Consider the following 21,036-nt stretch of genomic DNA (forward strand, 5'->3'; position numbering starts at 1 on the left):
TTTCTGCTGTCTTTGAGAGTTTGGCTGGAAACAGCTCTCAGGAGATGTGGCCAAAGGGCACGTTGGTGATGGGGATATCAAAGAACGTGGCGGAGCTGAGCATGGCTGCCTGGCATGGTGTGGCCCCCAGGAGTGATGATAGTGTCTGCAAAGCTATCTCATTCTTGTTCTTTTCTTTCTTTTTAATTTCAATTCCGGTGTAGTTAACATACGGTGTTATGTTAGTTTCAAGTGTAAATATAGTGATTCAACAATCCTATACAGTCCTCAGTGTTCATCCGTGATAAGTGTATTCTTAATTCCCTTCGCGTATTTCATCCATCCCCCCACTCACCTCCCATCTGGTGAACTTCAGTTCTCTATAACTAAGAGTCTTCTTTCGGACTTGCCTCTTTTTTTTCTTTGTTTGTTTGGTTTCTTAAATCTACATGACTGAAATCCTATGGAATTTGTCTCACTGACTTATTTCACTTAGTATTATACTCTCTAGATCTATTCATGTTGTTGCAAATGGCAACATTTCATTCTTTTTTTATATCTGAGTAATATCCCATTGCAAACATATGCATACATATGTAATATATATCATCTTCTTTATCCATTTATCCATTGATGGATACTTGGGCTGCTTCCATAATTTGGCTATTGTAAATAATGCTGCAATAAACATAGAGGTGCATATGTCTTTTTGAATTAGTATTTTTGTATTCTTTGGGTAAATATCCAGCAGTGGAATTACTGGATCATACAGTAATTCTATTTTTAATTTTTTGAGAAACCTCCATATTGTTTTCCACAGTGGCTGCGCCAGTTTGCATTCCCACCAGTAGTGCACAAGGGTTCCTTTTCTCCACATCCTCACCAACACTTGTTTCTTGTGTTTTTGATTTGAGCCATTCTGACAGGGGTAAGGTGATATCTCACTGTGGTTTTGATTTGTATTTCTCTGATGATGAGTGATGTTGAGCATCTTTTCATTCTTGTTGTTCTCATGAGTTTTTTTCCCAAGGTCAAAATAGGGAGGATGACCATGAAAGCTATTTCTAAAACATGCTTGCATTTTATGGGCAATATTAGATTCATTCATTCATGCAACAAATACTTACACATCCTCACTATGAGCCAGGCCCTAGCATTATGGATGCTGGAGAGATAACAGGGGGCAAGATAAGTATAATACTTGCTCTGGAGAGTAAATTCCAGTAGGAGAGAAAATTAATAAACAAATAAGTAAAAATATATAATGCAGTGCAAAATAGAGATAAGGACTCTGAAGATAAGCAAGACAGGGTAAAAGGAAAGAGTATGGCAGAAATGAGTGTGACACTCTTGGATAACGTGATCAGGAAAGGCCTCTGTGATTAGGTGGTCTTTGCAGGGACTTGAAAGAAATGGAGAGGCAAGTTATACAAGCTAGTGGGCTCTGGGACCATCAAGGAGCCCAGCATATCCAGAAGGGAGTGAGTGAGTTGGAGAGTAGTGGGAGATAAGGACAGAGAAGTAGCTAGGGTCAAGTTAAAGGGTGTGATTTTACTGAGGTGACGATGAGAAGCTGTTGGAAGGTTCTGAGCAGGAGAGTGACATGATTTGATGCCACTTGAGTTGTATCTCTCTGGCTGCCTTTACAAAAAGTGGATGATGATACCGTCACTCAGAACACTGGGAGAAGAGCGGATTCGGGTGGTAGGTATCAGGAGTTCTGTTTGGACATACCACATTCGAAGTGCCTGTTAGTCACATGAAAGGTGATATCTAATTGGTAGTAGGATGATGCATGGATCTGGAGCACAAGACAAAGATACCGATATTGGGAAAACATATGTTGGTTTAGTATATTGGGCCTGGGTCAGATCACTCAGGAGTGTATTCATTTCCTAGGACTTCTATAGCAAATAACCATCAATTTGCTAGCTTAAAACAACAGAAATTGTTATTACTCATAGATGTGGAGGCTAGAAGTCCAAAGTCCTTCAGGACCTCTCCCCCTCCCTTCTATGTCTCTTCTAGCTGCTAATGCTTGTTGGTGTTCCCTGATTTGTGGCCCATCACTCCAATCTCTGCCTCTCTCTTCTAAGGGCACTTGTCTTTGGATTAAGGGCTCATCTGGATAATCTACAAGATGCTGCTCTCAAAATCCTTAACCTAACCATGTTTTGCAATATAAGGTAATACTCACTCTTCTATCATATAAGGCAATATCCACAGGTTCCAGGGATTAGGACATGGACATGTCTTTTGGGGGCCACCATTCACTCACCACAGGCAATGGGTGTGGATTGAAAAGAGAAGCTGACTCAGGACTAAGCTGTGGGACACTAGAGTGTTCAGAGGCCAGGAAGAGAATTCAGAGTCAGTGAAGGAAGTTGAAAGGAGGTCAGTGAGGCGTCTGGTGAGAAGTGTTTCAATGAAGAGATGATGCACTGTATGGAAAGCTGCTGAATTGTGTAGAAAACAAGGATCGAGCCTTGATTATTAGACTTGGTAAGACACAGTCATTGGTGAACTTCCCAAAATTGTGTTCAGAGAGTGGCATGATTGCATCTGTTGTGGTTCCCAGTGCCAAATCCAACTTCCACTGGAATATTACAATCCTGTTTTCACTGTGGGATCAGTGGTTGGCCAAGCACTTAGAATCTAAAAAGTCATTTTGTAATTTCTTTTTCTTCTTTCTATTTGAAGTTATCTTTCTGAGCGTATTGTGTCAATAACTTGGTTTCTTCAAGCAAACTGTTATATGCTCATGGTAGATATTTTTGGAAATTACAATAAGAAAATTAAAATGGGATATTTCATTTGAAATTTCATCTAAACAAGCCATTTTTTTGCAACCATTTTTTTTCTAGGATTTTTTGTTTGATCGCTCATGTTTTTAATTGGGCTTTCAGGCTTTTCTATCAATGCCACTGAATTCAGTGATATGATTTCCCAGGAGTAGGTAAAGAACAACGTTGCTGACAATGTGTTGCCGTATAACTTTCGGTTGTCTTTTGGGTTTTTGGATAGCACTGTGAATGGCTGGGCAGGTAACCTCCAAGAAAACTTCCGAGTTGTTGGAAAAGGGACCCTCCCAGATCGAGAGGCCTGTGCTGGTGAGTCAAGTGCAAATAGATCCATTCCATTTATAGAACATCAAAAACATGTATCCAAGAGCCAGTGTTCTCAATTTGTCTCTACAGATATTAATATAAGGGAAGTGGAAAAAATTAATTTCAGAAAGGTAATAAGGGAATCAGTGAAATCTTAATATCATATTAATATTTTGCATTTTTATAATATCTGCATTAAATTTTTGAGCAATCAGACTGAGGGAGAACAACTCTTGTAAGTAAGTTTAGAGTAAAATTCACCAGACTGATCTCAATCTAAAGCAGGTAAATTGAGGGTAAGATGAAGAACACAGGGAGAGCACTGAAAGTGCTGAAATGTGGCTCTTTGAGTAGACTCAGGAAAAAAAAATCCCCCTGAGATCTACCCTTGATCCCCAAACTAGCACGATAAGGTGGTGATAATAGACTCTGACAAGACATTTCTCTCTTTGATTTAAGCATCTGTCTCTGAAGAAAAGGCCCAATGAGCTTATTTACCAATCAGATTTCCTCTTGAAGATTTGGCAAAGCTTTTTCCATTATCTGTTACTTAAATTGCCTACATTTATGTGTAAGACAGTGGATATTGGAAAATATAGACCTCATACAGATGCTAAATTAATTATAGGTATTCAAGACCTAATCCTACTAGGTAGAGTATGTTGTTTTAGAATACTAGATCAGTATTTCTAGGAAGTTGAGTAAAACTAGGGAGGAATATATTCTTATTTTAGAATCTGAGAATCAGAATCTGAGCTGCTGACATAAATTGAGATCAGTACTCTTATCCCACTTTTCACTTTTCTATTTTGCCTTGCCAAAAGTCCAGATGAGAGAAAGTTCTCAAGGTGGAAATAAGGAAACTTGCTTTATATAAGCCAAATTACTTGTTAATATGTGCTACTAAAGGCTGAGAATGAGTTTTAGAATTTAAGGTTCATTGTATTTATCTTCTAATCAAGCCAAAATTATTGAGAATACCATATGTTTTTAGAAGATATATTTGGTGTCTTTGGGAACTTGAGGCTACTAAATCACTAACAGCTGCCAGAATGGAATAGACCAAATGTACTTGGAATTTAGTTCTTTGTAGTTGGGAAGTTTGTGGATTTCCTGGTTCAGCCCATCTGATGAGAAGAATAACTCACAAACATGTTAGCTGGTTGCACAGAATAAATAATATTGCCAGAGAATATGCAATAGACAAGAGTGAAAAGAAATTTACAAGACTGTGTCATCAGTTGAAAACAAAGGCAATTAAAAGAGGGGATTAATATTGCCCATTGTTGAGTTTCATCAGATGCAGTGGTTCTCAGCCTAGGCACTGTTGATATTTTGGGCCAGATCATTATTTGTTGTGGGTTATAGGATGATTAGTAGCAACTCTAGCTTCAACCCACTAGATGCCATAGAACCCTCTCCCTAGTTATGGCGTTGCCAAATGTCCTCGTGGGGGTAGACTTGACCCTGATTGAGAACCACTGTGTTAGACTACTCAGAGAACCCCCAAAGTCACATCCCAGTTGTATGCTCAAGATAGAGGGGAATGAAGGGAAGCCTTACTGAGAACATTGATTGTTGAACATGTTATTAATATGAGGTTTCGTTTGGGAAGCATAATAATTAAGGTAGAACTCCTGCATGCATATTGTACTAATAAAAAGTATATCACTTTATTTTTCAACCTAGAGTTAAGTGCTGTCCAACTGCCTGGATTTGAGTCCCAGTTTTGACAGTTTTTAGCTATGTGATCTTTGACAAGTTACTTAAGCTCTCTGAGCCTGACTTTTCTGGTCTGTAAAATGGAGTTTGTTTTAGGTTATAAGCGTAAATCTATGTTAAGCAGTTAGAATAATACCTGTTCTATAGCACTATAGTTCTTTGACTTCTTTCTTTCTTTCTTTCTTTCTTTCTTTCTTTCTTTCTTTCTTTCTTTCTTTCTTTTTTTTGATTAATCTTCCCTTAAAGTGCTTCATTTAAGTGTTATGTAGATGTTTGCTGTTACTGTTAGTAGGGTTAGCAAATGAAAAGAACTATACCAAGCCTATGAGCTCAAAATGTTTTGGGTTAAATATAGTCTGTTGTGTTTCTCACTGTATATCCCCACAGTTAGTATAAATAAATTAAGTGCTTTCATAATTTCAGTTACTTCATCTTTTCTACTGGGCACAAGACTACTGCCAACAGAAATGGTATTTATGGTCAAAGAGAAAGGGATCCTTACCTCTGGGCATTTGCAGCTCCACGTCAGTGTTTGGCAAGCCGAACATGGGCTGGATTTCATTTCCATGCACCCACTGGGCGTAGTGCCTCTGTGTAGTAGTCAGTGTGCTTGACTGTACAGGTCCTGATGGGGGCATTGTTCCTGGAAGGAAACCTGGCTTGGAAACTCAAACCTCCTACTCCAGGGTGAATTCTGTCAACTGGATAAGGTTACTAGTAATCATGCCATTTACTGTCTTAATTTCTCTGCCCTCCCTTGCTGCTCTGAAGGGTGGGTGCTTGAAGAGCTTGAAGAGCTTGGATATGAAAGGGACTCCACAGATACATTGTCAAACTGTTAGCGTATGGATGTTTTTAAACCCTTGAAGTTGGATGGGATCACGGAGGCACAGTGAGAGGAATAAGAAGACAAAGGACCAAGGGCTGAACCTTAAGAATCTCAAACTTTCAGAGATCACATGAAAGTATAGGAATGGGCAAAGGAAAGTGAGAAGGAGAACTCAGACAAGGAGGAGGAAGGTGAAGTGAGCTGTCACACAGAAGGTAAAAGGAGAGAGTTAAAACTGAAGCCTATACTTTGTTAATGGGTGTGGGGGTTACTTGGTTGTGCAAATGATGATAGTAATTTATGACCAACTGAAAAGTAATGTTAACTTTTCCATTTCCTTACTGATCACCCTCTTGTTTTGTAGGTTAAAGCTTCTGATGCAGATGCAGGACTCTATGGCTTTGTTGAATATTCTCTTTATGATGGATTCCAAAGCTATGACACATCTCAGGCATTCCAGATCGACCCACATGATGGGAGAATCTGTGTTTCTCAAGACATCGACAGGGAGAGGGATCCAGCCACCTATGACCTCTTGGTGAAAGCTAAGGATGGGGTAAGTGTTCACGTATGAAATTTTAAACATACTCAAAAGCAAACCACTTTGTACACATCAGAGAGTACCAATGATTATCAATTAGCCAATCTTATTTCATAAATCACTACCTCTCTCCTTTGCAAATACCAGACATTATTATATATCATTTCATCCATAAGTAGTTCAATAATATCTGAAACAGATAATTACTTTTTAAAAACATGACTACAATAAATTAACAATAATTCTTTAATAATATCTAATATCCTGGGGCGTCTGGATGGCTCAGTTGGTTAAGCAGCTGACTCTTGATTTAGGCTCAGGTCATGGTCTCAGAGTTTTGTAGTTCGAGCCCCCCATCAGGCCCTGCACTGAGAGTGCAGAACCTGCTTGGAGTTCTCGCTCTCCCTCTCTCTCTGCCCCTCCCCTGCTCATGCTCTCTCTATATCTCTCAAAATAAATAAATACACTTAAAAAATAATATCTAATACCCAGTCCATTTAAAATTTTCTGGATTATCTAAAAACATTTTTTAAAAGGTGGCTTATTTGAAGTAAGATCCAAATGAGTTCAGAAATTGATTTGATTGCAATATCCCTTGAGTTTCAATCTGTAGCAGTCCACTCTCCCCCCGTCCCCACCCCACCCCCTGCCCCCGCGCGGCTTACCTTTTCTCTGATGGTATTTGTTTTTGGAAGAAATCAAAATTTTCCCGTAAATTCTCCACATTCTGAATGTGACTGATTACATCCTTGGGATTTATTTAATGTGCTCTTTTATCGTATTTTCTATGAAGTGGCATTTTAAGCCAGAACCCTTATTAACTTTGGGTTCATTTAGGTGGCGCTGTGTGCTTCTTATTCTATATCAGCAGTCACATGCCATTACTCCATTAGGGTGTACAATGTGGTGATTTTTGAATTCTATTATTTTGCATTTATTATTTGGAATTCCTCTACTAAGAATGTTCTCTCATCAACTATTTGATTATCCTGAAATACAATTCATAGAGGAGAGGTAAGATAAGGCTTGATTATTTCTCTTTATCAGTTTTAGAATAATGAGTTGGTGCATTTGCTATCCCCAAAGGGTACAGATGATTTTTTTTCCTACTCTGAAATTATAAAATTATAAAATTATAAAATTCCTGGATTTTTATGTTTGATGCGTTTCATGCGTTGCTGACATTAGTCTTTCTGATGTTCATATTGACTCATCTTAGTTCAGTAGAAGCACCTTCAATTTGACTCTTAGGCCTTTTTTTCCTTATGGTAAACTTTTAAATTGACATATAAAATGCATGCATAAAGGTGTACAAATTGTAGTACAGTTTAGTAGATTTTTGCAAAATAAACACATCCATGGAAGCAGACGAAGAAAGGGCCCCTCTCTTGGCCTCTTCCTTATCCCTCACCCCCGCCTTTAAGGTTAATCACTGTTGATTCTAACAACAATCACTGTTGACTTTAAACTTTAAGCTTTCAGCTAATAGATTGATACACTATGTGTTTTTATTGTTTCTTTTGCCAAACATTATTTCTGAGAATCATACAGGCTGTTGTGTGTAGCAATAGTTCATTTGTTCTTATTGGCTTATAGTATTCTTTTATGGGAATTTGTGATAATTTTTTATTCAATAATTGATGGCATCTGTTTTAGGCTACTACAAATAGTGCTTCTATTAATATTCTTACACATGTAACTTGATGAACAAATGTAAGCATTCTATTGAGTATATATTTAGGAGTGGGATTGCGAGATTTTAGGAAAGCCAAACAAATTTTCAAATGGTTGTACCACTTTATATGCCCACCAATAGAGTAGGAGAATTTTATTTTCTCTACATCCTCCCAACATTTGGTATTTAATGTCTTTTCAATTATACCAATTCTGGTACCTATGTAGTGGTGAATCACTTTGGGGTTTTACTTTGCATTTCCTTGATGACCAAATGAACTGATGAGCAGTTGATGAGCAAAATACATATGTTTATTGACTCTTTGTATAACTTGTTTTGTGAAGTGTCTATTCAGTTCTTTACCTGTTTTCTATTGTATTGTTGGGTTTTTTCCTTGTTGATTTGTATGAATTCTTTATATTTTTGGTATTCAAGTCCTCTGTTGGATGTATTTATTGTGTATATCTTCTTGCATTCTGTGGCTTGTCTTTTCATTCCCTTAATAGTGACTTCTGAGGAACAGAAGTTGTTAACTCTAATAAAGCTCCATTTATCAATTTGCTTACCTTTACAGCTGGTGCTTTCTCTGTCCTTTTAGGAGTATTTTTTACCTTAGAGACATGAAGGTATTATCTTAGGTTTTTTCAAAAACATTTTTGTGTAACCTTTCAGTCATTTTTTTCAGTCTAGTGAGAGGAAGTCTTGTTATTTATTTTTTTCCAGCATGGATACTGAGATGATCATTCTTCCATCATTAGAACGTCACTTTTGTTGCAAAGCACATGGTTATGTATGTGTATGTCTATTTGTCTATACTGTGCTTAATTAAACTTAATTATTTAAGCTCTATAATAGGTCATGATATTGTGTATTCTTTTAGCTTTGTCCTTCTTTTTCAAGATTGCCTTGACTATTCCTGGCTCTTCCATTTAGACTTTCAAGTACATTTTAGAAACAGTTTGTTCAATTTTTATTACATTACAGCAAAGATAACCTGTATACACACTGTTCTGTATTTGATTTTTTGCACGTAGTCTATTTTGGAGGCTTTTCTTGTTTCTTTTTTATCTGCTTACTACTCCTTGGTTGGGTATTGCTAACACCTCTCTGGTGTAATCGTTCTGTTTTGAATGTGGTAGGCAGATCTACGTACTTAAGACATGAGTTGTTGGGAAAAATGAGTCTAAATAAATTTGCTATAAGTAAACATGTAGAAACTACCATGAAAATGCAGTCATTTATATTTGGTGAAACTACCATGATTTGATTAGATTTTTCAGCCCTGACTGTGTGGTTTCAGGAATTCTTGCTTCTTTGTAAGAAAAGATGTAGGAAACAAAAGTAGGAGTAAACAGAGGAATTTAGATTAATTCAAATCTACGTGATTATTCAAAGCTCAATGTATGCACACAAAAATATTAACGCAAGACTTCAAAAATATATTCTTAATAGATTTTGAGACAATTGTAAAAGGCCATCCTAGAAGTGAAAAAACAGTTTAAATCCAATTCTGCAAGTAGTTAAACATCTGTTTCTAATTAGTTGATTTCAGATGATCTTGTAAAAGTGTATAAAGAAATTATCTTAGTAGAAGTAAGATCGTTTAATGCCGGAAATTTTTTGTCTCCCAAAAGCAGTGCAGTTAATTAGGATTATTGGCAGTGGAATAAAAAAAAAAAATCAACCCAGATATTTAATTTAAACCTCCTTGCTTTTGTTTGTTTCCATATTGAACCTGCTCTACACGAGTTATGAAGAATGCTTCCTTTTCCTCTCAGCTTACCAGACTCTATTGCAATGTTCACGTGCGTCTTTAACCGTCTCTCTATAAAGCATTGCCAGACTGAACAAAAGGGATGTTTTATTTCCCAGCCAAAAGGTATTTTATTTTATTTTAATTTTTTTAAGTTTTATTTATTTATTTGGAGAAAGAGAGAAAGAGCATGAGCAGGGGAGGGGCAGGGTGGGGGAGAAGAGAGAGAATCTCAAGCAGGCCCAGGCTTGAACTCACGGACCATGAGATCGTGACCTGAGTTGAAATCAAGTCAGATGCTTAACCAACTAAGCCGCTCAGGTGCCCCAAAAAGGCATTTTATTTTAAAGATAAATGAGAAATTGTTTACCAACAGACTGTGAGCAGCTTTTTGCTAAATTTTAGAAATCAAAGAAGAGATGATCTCTAGGTTGATGATTGCTATGATCTGAATGTTTGTCCCTCTCCTCCCCAACTCATATGATGAAAACCTAATACCCAAGGTCATGATATTATTAGGTGGGGCCTTTGGAAGGTGGTTAGGTTGAGAGGGTAGAGCCCTTATGAATGGCATTAACATTCATATAAAAGAGGCCCCAGAGAGCCCCTTGGCCTCTTCTACCTTCTAAAGACACCAGGAGAAGTTGGCAGGCTCCCTGCCTTCACCAGGAGTTGGCTGTGCTGCCGCCTGATCTTGGACTTGTAGCCTCCAGAACTGTGAGAAACAGACGTCTGTTGTTTGTAAGCCACACAGTCTATGGTACTTTGTTATAGCAGCTGGAATGGACTAAGACAGTGATGTATGTGAGTCATAACATCCTTCTGTTTAAAAACCCCTTATTTTATAGAAGGAAAACTCTCTGACAAAGCACGACATACTTCAGTTTTGTTAGAGCAGAAACAACCTTCCTGTCAGGGTACTCCATATTCAAGATTTCGCCCTGCTGTTTGGTTGATTTCCTCCTAAAGCAGGCCTTGGCACAGACTCGAGCTGCCCTGCACTCTGAGTAGTTTAATATTGGTTTCATTATTATTTAGGTAGGAGCAAGGGAATGGCTGCCACTGGGGAAAAAAAACAATCTGTTATACTCACACATTCCAAGAAGGAGGGGGGCACGCCCCATGATGGGATGGGGGTGTGGTATATGCCCAATGGGAAGCCCTGGGGTGGGTGAGGAGGCTGAGGGAGAGAGAGAAAACTGTGGTCAAGTGCCTTTCTTGTGGTTTCCATGGGAAGGAATGGGAAAGGCAAAATGAGCAGGCTTAGGCTTGGTTAGTTTGAGTACTTTCAACAAGCTCTTGTGCATGGAGTCTGTCTCTAGCTGTCTGTCACTTGACCGTGGGGTGATTAGGATAAATGAATAGTGGTTTGGTGTATGAAAGCTCAGTAAAGGATGTGGTGGGGGTTTGGGCTTCAAACTGGTTGGTTTGCATTTGAAAAGCATGCTCACCTGGTCCTGGACAGTCCTCCAGGATCGGCAAGGCCCAATGTCAAAGCATCAGACACAGAAAATAGAAGACATGGCTAATACACTGCTCTGGTGCAGAGTTCCCTCTCAGAGGAAGGCAAAGGGCTCACCAGAACTCAGTATACTTAAGGCCATGGAAAAGAAAATCTTTGCAGCTACCTCATTTCACTCTAGTTTATTGGCAGTAACACCCACGTGATAATGAGAAAATTCACTATTCGATTTCACTTTCGGCCCAGCATAGGCTCTTAAATCATCAAAGGCAGTGCTTTTGCCATGGCCTGGGCTGCTTTCAGCCCTTTGTTGTCTTTTGTGTCAGACCCCACGTGCTCCCACGCAAGCTTCACTCAATACTGCCAGGTCCTGGGCAGATAGTCCACATACTTTTCATCCGATGCCATTGGGGACTGCTCTTCCTCTTCACCTTCCTCCCCACTTTTCTCTCTGGTGGCATCCTCCTCCCCATCGTCCTCTCTTCCTTCTGTATCTTCTACCTTATCTCTGTCCTCTTCCAAGTTTATGTCCTTTACATGCTCCCGAGTGTGTGACTCCACGTGTACTAAAGTCCTCCACTTCTCCATCCTGTGGGCATCAGAGTAATACAGATCATTCAGGAGGAACTGGCAGTTCGCTTGTTTCAAATGTGCCCCCACAACAATAGAGCAACTCCTGCTTCTTGGCCAGCATGGCAGTGGTGTAAGGACGTGGCCCTGTCAGAGGGCTGCTGGCTTCATCAGAACCGTCTTCCTCTGTCCTGGTGCCTGGGGCAGATCATTTGTTCAGTGCTAAGCATCACCCCATCCTCTGTGACCACCTTTTTGACCACATCCGGGGATTCCTGGGTCCTGGCTTCCCCGCATTCCTGCTTGTTATCACTTTCAGGCTCTGCTTTTTTGTTTTTGTTTTTGTTTTTTGACTTGCCTATGTTTTTCTTCTCTGACCTAAGTCCCTTCAGCTGTCTTGCAAACCAGAGGCTCTTTGTCATGTCACGGAAGTACAGGCCATCAAATAAGCCACCCTCCAGGGTTTCTTCCTCTTCCTGACTACAGACACCCCCCAAAAAGGAGTGTCTGATGATTCACAGACACCAAAATGCTAAATCTAGCAGTGAGCTGTATTCCCCAAGGGATAATCTGAGTCCACACCTATTTGCCTTTTTTTTTTCTTCTTGAAAATTTAGTGGAACATATTTGAATGTAGGGTGTGTTTGGCCACCTTTATTGACTATTTCCAATAGCCTCCACAGATGATTGTCCTCACCTGTGTAGTGGAGCCACAGACGTTTGGCAGCCCAATTTGGGTGTGGGCCCTGTACCTCATGGGACAGCTTGCTCCACATGAATGTGTCCAGGTTAAAGGTATGCATATCATAGTGATAGATGCGATCCCTTGTACCCTCATGGAAAACACCAAAAAGAATTAACTGTGTCTTCCAGGCTACTATCTGATACCCACTTTGACTTAAGGAACCTCTTATTGGTTTGACTTGCTCTCAGGCCTTGGTTACCAAATGAAGGACCCAACGATCTGTGTAGTGGATACGGTCAATTCTTCTTTCTCCGGATGATCAGAGAACAACACATTCAATGTTGGTGAAGGTGGGGAACATGTGTTTCTACAGTCTGAGTCTTTGTAGCATCTCATTTCTGAAAGTGGGCTATCAAATCTTCAAGGTCTCCTCTTTCCCCAGCTCTTGGACATTTTCTTCTCCATCTTAGTGGCCTTTTCTCCTTCTAATCCATCATGTGGGTCCAAAGCCGCACAGGGAGACCTAAGGAAGGAGCTGCATGTGTAGCCCGCCTGGAAGCAGATCTTCACAGGCGCAGTCCTGGTGATGCTTTTTTTTTTTAAATGAACGTCTTTTTAAAAATTTTTTTTTAATGTTTATTTATGAGAGAGAGACAGAGAGCAAGTGGGGAAGGGGTGGGGGGGGGGAGAGAGAAAGGGAGACACAGAATCTGAAGCAGGCTCCAGGCTCTAAGCTGTCAGCACAGAGCCCAACGTGGGGCTCGAACTCACAAACCATGAGATCATGACCTGAGCCGAAGTTAGATGCTTAACCGACTGAGCCACCCAGGCGCCCCTAGTGATGCATTTTTAAAGACAAACTAGAAAATCTCTCCCCCTGCCCCCCCCCCCAACCATAAGCATTTAACAGTTTCCTATTTTTCACTTTGTTTTGGACTTAAAATTGCCTCCAATGCTCCTCCGTTTGCCTCAGAATATACAAGAGGAAGCAACGTACGTGCTTATGTGGCTGTGTGTGTGTACATGTGTGTATATATGTATTATCCAATGTGCAGTATTTATTCTGTTGTCTGCATAATCTTTATAAATTTCCTCTCTGATGAACTGTGCATTTCTATAGGGTGATCCTGCCTCTGTCATAATCATTCTGTGCAGTATCCACTAGCAGCATATGTCCCTAATCAAAAAGGCTGGTAACCATGCAGATAGCAATCTACCTTGGATTTGAAGAACAAATGAACTCAGATAAGACATTTTAGGTTCAAGATGTTGGATTTTAGGCCGGCATGAATTAACTTAAAACCATGAACCGCACCTTGACAGAAGACCTTCAACTGTACATAATTACCCTGATAATCCCTGGTTTTTCCTCTGATACTTTCTCTCTCTAATATACATCCTGAAAGCTCTTTGGAAGGAAATCGCTAGGAACCCATTTGCTGGTGGTCACTAAAAGACTGTTGTCAGTCAATACAAATTTTGTTTTTCTTAGAAAATACCTAGATGTTCTGGGCTTCCTTGCTGCTGCTCTATTCATCCTTGTGATGACTGTCAAATTTTTTTTTTAACTCAATCACTTCTCCTACTCCACTGGTATTACTTCTGAAATAATCTATTTTGGCTGCTACTGCTGTTGCTATTTATCTCCTAGAAGCCATGAGAATGCTATAAATTGCATAATGAAAACAAATAATTGGATTACATTGGAAAGCAAGTGGCTTTTCCCAATAAAGTGCTCTAATTTAATTATTCCATGCTTATCTCCAATTCCTTGTTTCCTGTTCCCATTCACTTTCACCAAATGAATCTCTCTTTTTGGTATGTATGTATTAACATTCTGTCTCCATTTTTGTGACATCTGAATTTGGTAGCTGAAATATGTGTCTAAGATAAAGCTATTTCAACTCTACCTCATCACTCCAGGCTTAGGGGAGAGTTGTGTCCAACTAGCAATATAGAAGATAAATTGAGTTAGCCCTTCAGCGTTATATATATTCATGAGAAAACTTGGCTATTAAAGTACTGCACAGTTGTGTGTACAGCCAAAAGATCTCTAGAAGAAACCTTGCTGAGTAAAAAGCTCACGTTCATCTTTCCCCTGGCTTTATTGAAGTATAATCGATAAATAAAAATTGTATACAGTGTCATGTGTTTTTTGTTTTATTTTTAAATGTTTCTTTATTTTGAGAGAGAGACAGAGAGAGAGGAGAGAGATTGAGTGCATGCATGTGAGCAGGAGAGGGACCGAGAGGGAGAGGGAGAGAGAGAATCCCAAGCAGGCTCTGCACTGTCAGTGTAGAGCCCAACTCGGGGTTGGATCTCAGGAACTGTGAGATCATGACCTGAGCTGAAACCAAGAGTCAGATGCTGCTTAACCAACTGAGCCACCCATGACACCACTGTCATGTTTTGACATGCGTATACATTATGAAGTGATGACCACAATCAAGCTAATTAACATATCCATCAGCTCACATAGTGAGTGATAAGAGTGTTTAAGATCTACCCTCAGCAAATTTCAAGTACACAGTACAGTAATATTAGCTAAAATCAACAGGCTGCGCACTAGACCTCCAGAGCTCATTCATCCTGCGTAACTGAAAGGTAGGGCGCACTCATTTTAATTTCAATAGATTATATTATTCACAACTTCCAATTTTCAGTTGCTTTTTTCCTATCTTATATTTCATTGATTACCACTCCCCTCACTCCAGTTTCAGGAATAAACTGCTGCCCTGTTGCTCATGTTTTCTAGCTAGATTGTCTGAACTATATCTCAAACTGATTGCCTACCATTTTTTCAAATACAGTACCAGGATTAATCCCTAAATGTCTGAGCTACCACTCTACCTCATTCTTATCTCTAGAAGTTTAAGGTTCCTAGCCATCCACTGTTATCCATATTCTCATCCCCATTCTGCTCTGTTCATCCTTTAATTTGTTTTTTTTTTAAGTTTACTTATTTATTTTGAGAGAGAGAGACAGATGAAGAGCAAGCAGGGAAGGGGCAGAGAGAAGGAGAGACAGAATCCCAAGCAGGCTCCGCACTGTCAACGCAGAACATGATATGGGGCTCGAACTCACAAACCATGAGATCGTGATCTGAGCTGAGATCAAGAGTTGGACCAACTGAGCTGCCCAGATGTGCCCATCCTTTAATTTGAACCAATTACCGCCTCACCCACTCTGTCCTCCCAAACTCTTCTTCCATGCCCTCAGGAACTCATGGTTCATCATTTAGCAGACTCCCTTAGAAACTTGTCCTGGTCTCTGACTGCTCCTTTAAGTTCTCGCCTTGGTTAAAACAGCCTGCTCCTGGGGTTACTGATTCCTGTCAAGCTTTCCACAGAGAAGCCCATATTCCGCTAATCATGAACCAAGAGGGAGGTGTTGAGGTGGGTGCTTGCCTAACTGATTGCCCCATGCAACATCTGAATCATTTCTACTCCTTTCTCTATCAAAAACCAATTCACTTTTGAAATTTATCTTGCCAGGCCATTCCTTGGACATGCTTTCTTGTTGCTATCATATTCTAAACCTCTGTGTCATTTAGGACCATTACACCTTACAGTCTTCCTCTCTACCACTGCATCTATTGAACCATCCAACACCCTGAGCGTCTCACTTCCTTGACTTTCTCACTTCCAAGAATCATCCCCTATAATTGCACAGCCTCTGAAATCTTGATCTCAAGCATGCTGTATTCTGATAAGCACTCTTATCTTTCCGTCTCGCTTCCTGTAGCCTCTCCATTCTAGCTGACAGTTCATCCAGGTTGGGATCTCTAGTTTATTGACCCACCATTAAGTCATTCAGTTGCAAAATCCCTTTAGTTCCCTCACTCCATAATACTGTCCAGGTGAAAATCCAGCACTGTCTACACCAGACTCTGCCTTTTCTCCAAATAACACTTGAAGGAGAGGTCTTTCCCTTCCTGACTACTGTCGTTTACATTCTTTGCCTTTTTTCCTATTTTTTCCTATTCCTCCAATATTGTGTGCTTTCAAGCTTCGCACTTTCCCAAACTACTCCCAGCTTTCACAACATGCCTTGAGGGGATTGGAATTCAGGTAGGCTGGTTAAAAGTCTCTTACTATAATTTTTTTAGTTTTGATTTAAATTCCAGTTAGCTAACATACAGTGTAATATTAGTCTCAGGTGTATAGTATAGTGATGCAACACTTCCATACAATATCCGGTGCTCATCACGACAGGTGCACTCCTCAATCCCCATCACCTGTTTAAACTGTCCCCCAGCTCCCCTCCTTTCTGAGGTGATCCCCATTCTTTTTTTTTTTAACTAAAACAGTTGACAATTTTATTTTCACATTTCACGATACAAATGGAAATTGCTTTTTTTTTTTTTTTTTGTCCCACTACTCCCTTGTAAAAACTATTCTCTGTTTGATAGGAAGGGGGAGCAAGTCTTCCTTATCATGCTGTTAGAAAACACCCAGAGTCACAGCACCATGATCTCCTGGTGAAGAACAAGTAATATAAAATGGATATAAAGAGGTTCCTGTCTCACCTTATCTGTCTGGTCGAGTCATTCCTGGCCGAGTGGGTACCATCATGGGACGGGCGGGAGGTCTCATCATTGGGGGCCCAGGCATCATTGGCATGTGGCCTCCCATAGGCGGCCTCATTCCAGGAGCAGGTCCCACTGGCATCATCCCAGGAGGAGGAGGGCCCATCATTGGCATCATGGGAGGGCCCCCCATATGGGGTGCTGGCATCATACCAGGGCGAGGAGGACCCGGGAGACTAGGGGGAGGTGGAATCATCGCCCCTGCAGGAGGAGGAGCAGAGAATGGAGTAGGAGGAATCTTTCCTTGCTGAAATGCAGCAGTTGTTTTGTCGATCAGGCTCTGGGCTTGCTCTTCCATCCATTTCTTTTTTTTTTTTTTTTAATTTTTTTTTCAACGTTTTTATTTTATTTTTGGGACAGAGAGAGACAGAGCATGAATGGGGGAGGGGCAGAGAGAGAGGGAGACACAGAATCGGAAACAGGCTCCAGGCTCCGAGCCATCAGCCCAGAGCCTGACGCGGGGCTCGAACTCACGGACCGCGAGATTGTGACCTGGCTGAAGTCGGACGCTTAACCGACTGCACCACCCAGGCGCCCCCATCCATTTCTGATAGTAGTCTTTCACATTCTCTTTGTGTTTCCTACCACTGCAGTGTGTCTTTCTCACAGATGGAGAGTCATGGGTGAGGTATGTGTCGCAGTAGTCACAATAAAACTTAGGCATGTTGCTTTGCAGACTGTTGGCCACTCCGTCCCGCCCCCATTCTTATTTTTTAATTTTGATCACTTAATTTTTAAAATCCTAGTAACACCCTGTTTTCTCTTACTGTAATTTAAAAAAATCAAGTGATTAAAATCATGTCCAAAAAAACCCACGACTCGTGGATAGGGAAAGAATAAGACAAAGTTAAGAAATATTCATGGATGGAATTTATGGGGTGTATTACCTATTCCCAAACGTAGCAGCTGCAGATAACAAAAATGTACTCTCTCACACAATTTCTGAGGGCCAGGAGTCTGGGTGGTTGTGACTCAGCATATCTCAGAGGCTGCATCATCAGGATAGTCTTAACCAGGTGGACTGAAGTTTTGTTACAGAGAATTGGGAGGTAAACACTAGGAGGGAAGTGAAGGAAGATGTGTGGAGAAATCTAATCTGCTTTCCAGGCTCCTCCAGACTCTGTAACTGCACACCAGCGGGAGACCGAAAATCTTGTTTGTTTATGGGGACCCATCTCCAGGATCCCTTCAGCACAGAGCTTTCTCTCCATTTAGCATATGCCTACCTCTGAATCATGAAGATCCACAATCCTTTTTCTGTAGTTCTGAAGCCCCAAAGCTCTCAGATAGAAAGTTTGTTTTGTTTTGTTTTTATTGTCCTTCTTATTTTATACCAATATTATATCAGCAATATGTATACCAATATCACGTTAGCAGTCAAAACTAATGGCATATGTATTTTGGTATAAACTAAAGATAACAGAGAGATTAACGATAATTTTGAAAAAAGAGAATTATACAATACGATTTTATAAGATTCTAAATGTAAAAGAAACAATAAGAGAGGAAACACAGTACCATCATAGTTTATTGAAACAGGAGCCCTGCATGAGCATTAGAATTGACCTAATTCAACATCCCGTCAAAATAGAAAGTTTTTAAATCTCATTTAGTGAGAAACCTGACTTGAACGGACCTGAGGCCGTTCATGTTTAAATTCATGTTTAAATCCCTCTAAATGTGTCTTTCCATACATTTTGCTGCAGAATATTAAGCGTTTGGTTATGTAGGGCCACCCCAGACCTGACTAGGTACATGTGTACCACATCACCTTCCTAAAACTTAAAACATCCCAACACTAATCTATCTGGCCCCAAGTATTTAGGAAAAGGAGGCTGTAAAATCTTATAATGATGTGATTAACCACTATAAATGCTCTCATACATATTGTATCGCTCCTGCTTTACAGAAGATGCAGCCCAGACTCAGGGACTATCTGATTTTCTCTCATCTGTGGTCCCAGTTGCAGGCAGGGCAGACATTAGACTGAGATCATTTGGCTCCAGATTGTTCCACTGTGGCATAAACCCTGCTATACAGTGTTTGTCGCATAGATTATAAACAGGGACTCTGTCTTTTTTCTGCTAAGACTAAGTCCGTGGTTGGCATTGCCCTTAGCATAGTGTTTTAAAAGGTAGAATTTATACCACAATTCTTTAAAAAGTCTAATTTAAAAAAGTCACCAGGGGTTTGGGGGATAAATGAATCTCTAGTCCCGTTCCAGATCTGCAATTCACAGTCTCATTTACCTTGGGCAAGTCACTTAGTTTCTCAGTGCTTTGGTTTGCTTATCTATAAAAATGAGAGAAACCATCAAAATCTTTAAAAAGGGAGATTAGAACAATTGAAGGAGAAAATATATACAGAGCGCACTGAACATACATTCACCCTGGTTATTGTAAGAGAAAAGCACCCCCACTGATGAATTCAGTAGATAAAAATTGAATTCCTAAAACAGGAAACCTGAGATCTATAATAATTTTCCTGTAGAAAGATTCATTGTTTTATGAGAATAAGTTTTTCCGTTGGTTTGTCTATCATTTTACTTGTTTTTGGTAGCATTGCCTGATTTAGGACCGTCACGGACAGCCTAGGAATTAACATCTTTGCAAGGATCCCAAGGTGGAGAGATTGTCATTTCGCCTATCTTCCCCACTTTCTCATCACCTTCTCTCACGCGCTTTCTTATCCTGCACTCACACTGAGGTGACTTCCAGAATCCCAGGAGAAATATAAAAGGAAGGGGAAGGGAAAGGTCAAAGTTACGCAGAATGGAGAAGGAGGCCAAGTTGGAGAAACAGCAGGGTCTCTGTCAGGTGCCATGCAGGACTGTCTGTTCACCATCCGTCACCCTCCACTGTGGACCCACAGTTCATCCGGGGCTGCTGCAGACACAGCCCTGTCTGTCCAGTAATACGGGTCAAGGGCACTTCCCTTGTTTTCACTGGGTCGTAACCTTAGCCAGCCCTCATTTCTCCTATTCTAGTTGGTAACTGGCATGGCCCGGGCACTTTATTCCACTGAGAACATGGAAAACCACTCTGTCTTTGAAGGTGTACTTCCCAATTGTTTTTTAGTCGCCAATGTCTAGGGCACTTGGGACCTCAGAGCATGAGAGCCACTTCCAGGTTTGTTGTTAACCTCACCCCAAACAGTACTCTCTTTCTGCCCTCCCTCACCCTAGGCCGGTGCTTCTTCCACTGGCCTCTTTGTCTCCTGTGCCAAATCCTTTTTTTTTTTTTTTGTCAGAATCCTCTTTCCTCTTTGCTCAGTGTATCCCTGAACAGTGGGAGAGGGAGGGGGCGGGAGAGATGGGAAGGGAGAGGGGGAGGGAGAGGGTGAGAGAGAGAGAAGGAAAAGTGAGTGAGAAAGTCCAGGCTTTGTGACTTACTAAGGATTTTTGTCAAAGATGAAAGTATCAAAATGTACCAGACAGAAATGGAAAATGGTGCTTTAAAGCAGGAACACAGGGGTGCCTGGGTGGCGCAGTCGGTTAAGCGTCCGACTTCAGCCAGGTCACGATCTCGCGGTCCGTGAGTTCGAGCCCCGCGTCAGGCTCTGGGCTGATGGCTCGGAGCCTGGAGCCTGTTTCCGATTCTGTGTCTCCCTCTCTCTCTGCCCCTCCCCCGTTCATGCTCTGTCTCTCTCTGTCCCAAAAAAATAAATAAACGTTGAAAAAAAATTAAAAAAAAAATAAAGTAGGAACACACGTTTTGCTTTAGAAAAGTAAAAATTGCAAAGGATTGTTTTCTTCTGTTGTATTCTCTCCCCTTTTCCTGATTTTTACTTGGAGGCAACGCAAAATAAAAGGGATGGGATCTATTCCTCTACTGTGCTATGCACTCTATTACCTTTCTAAAACATGAAAAATCCAGAATTGCAAAGCAAATCTGACCCCAGATATTTGGGATAAGTACCTTCACTGCCACCATCCACTCCAGACTTGATTCTAATCACCTCCTAACTGGTCTCCTTCCTTCCACCCTTGCTGCCCTTCAGTTTATTCTGAATGCGACACCTAGAGTGACAGTTAAAATCTAAGTCAATTCAAACTACTCCTCTGCTCAAAACCCTCCAATAAATCCTCCTTTCAGCGGCCCACAGAGGCCTCCATGACCTGCCCCT

At 40.6% G+C, this 21,036-nt stretch overlaps 2 protein-coding genes across 2 annotated transcripts in view; one reads left to right on the forward strand and one right to left on the reverse strand.

Annotated features, from left to right (window-relative positions):
* The window catches only part of DCHS2 (dachsous cadherin-related 2), a 250,293-nt gene that overhangs the window by 122,064 nt on the left and 107,193 nt on the right, over positions 1-21,036 (forward strand). The window contains exon 2 of the mRNA XM_047857633.1: positions 6,002-6,193. Within this exon, the coding sequence (XP_047713589.1) occupies positions 6,002-6,193 (192 nt within the window). The remainder of the gene's footprint in view (positions 1-6,001; positions 6,194-21,036) is intronic.
* LOC125164934 (U1 small nuclear ribonucleoprotein C) lies at positions 16,715-17,594 on the reverse strand. The gene is made up of 2 exons (XM_047857634.1): positions 17,457-17,594; positions 16,715-17,213 (listed from the first exon to the last, which is right to left on the reverse strand). The coding sequence occupies exons 1-2, from the start codon at positions 17,573-17,575 to the stop codon at positions 16,853-16,855; spliced, it is 480 nt and encodes a 159-aa protein (XP_047713590.1). The 5' UTR covers positions 17,576-17,594; the 3' UTR covers positions 16,715-16,852.

Source organism: Prionailurus viverrinus, chromosome B1 (assembly GCF_022837055.1).
Source record: "Prionailurus viverrinus isolate Anna chromosome B1, UM_Priviv_1.0, whole genome shotgun sequence".
Lineage (NCBI taxonomy): Eukaryota > Metazoa > Chordata > Mammalia > Carnivora > Felidae > Prionailurus > Prionailurus viverrinus.

What these genes read in the sequence shown, in the direction of transcription:
- LOC125164934 (XM_047857634.1), bottom strand. Translation starts at nt 17,575, where the DNA reads ATGCCTAAGTTTTATTGTGACTACTGCGACACATACCTCACCCATGAC. An exon ending in GTGAAAGACTACTATCAGAA is followed by an intron (nt 17,214 to 17,456) that starts ATGGATGGGGGC and finishes AAAAAAAAAGAA; the next exon opens with ATGGATGGAAGAGCAAGCCC.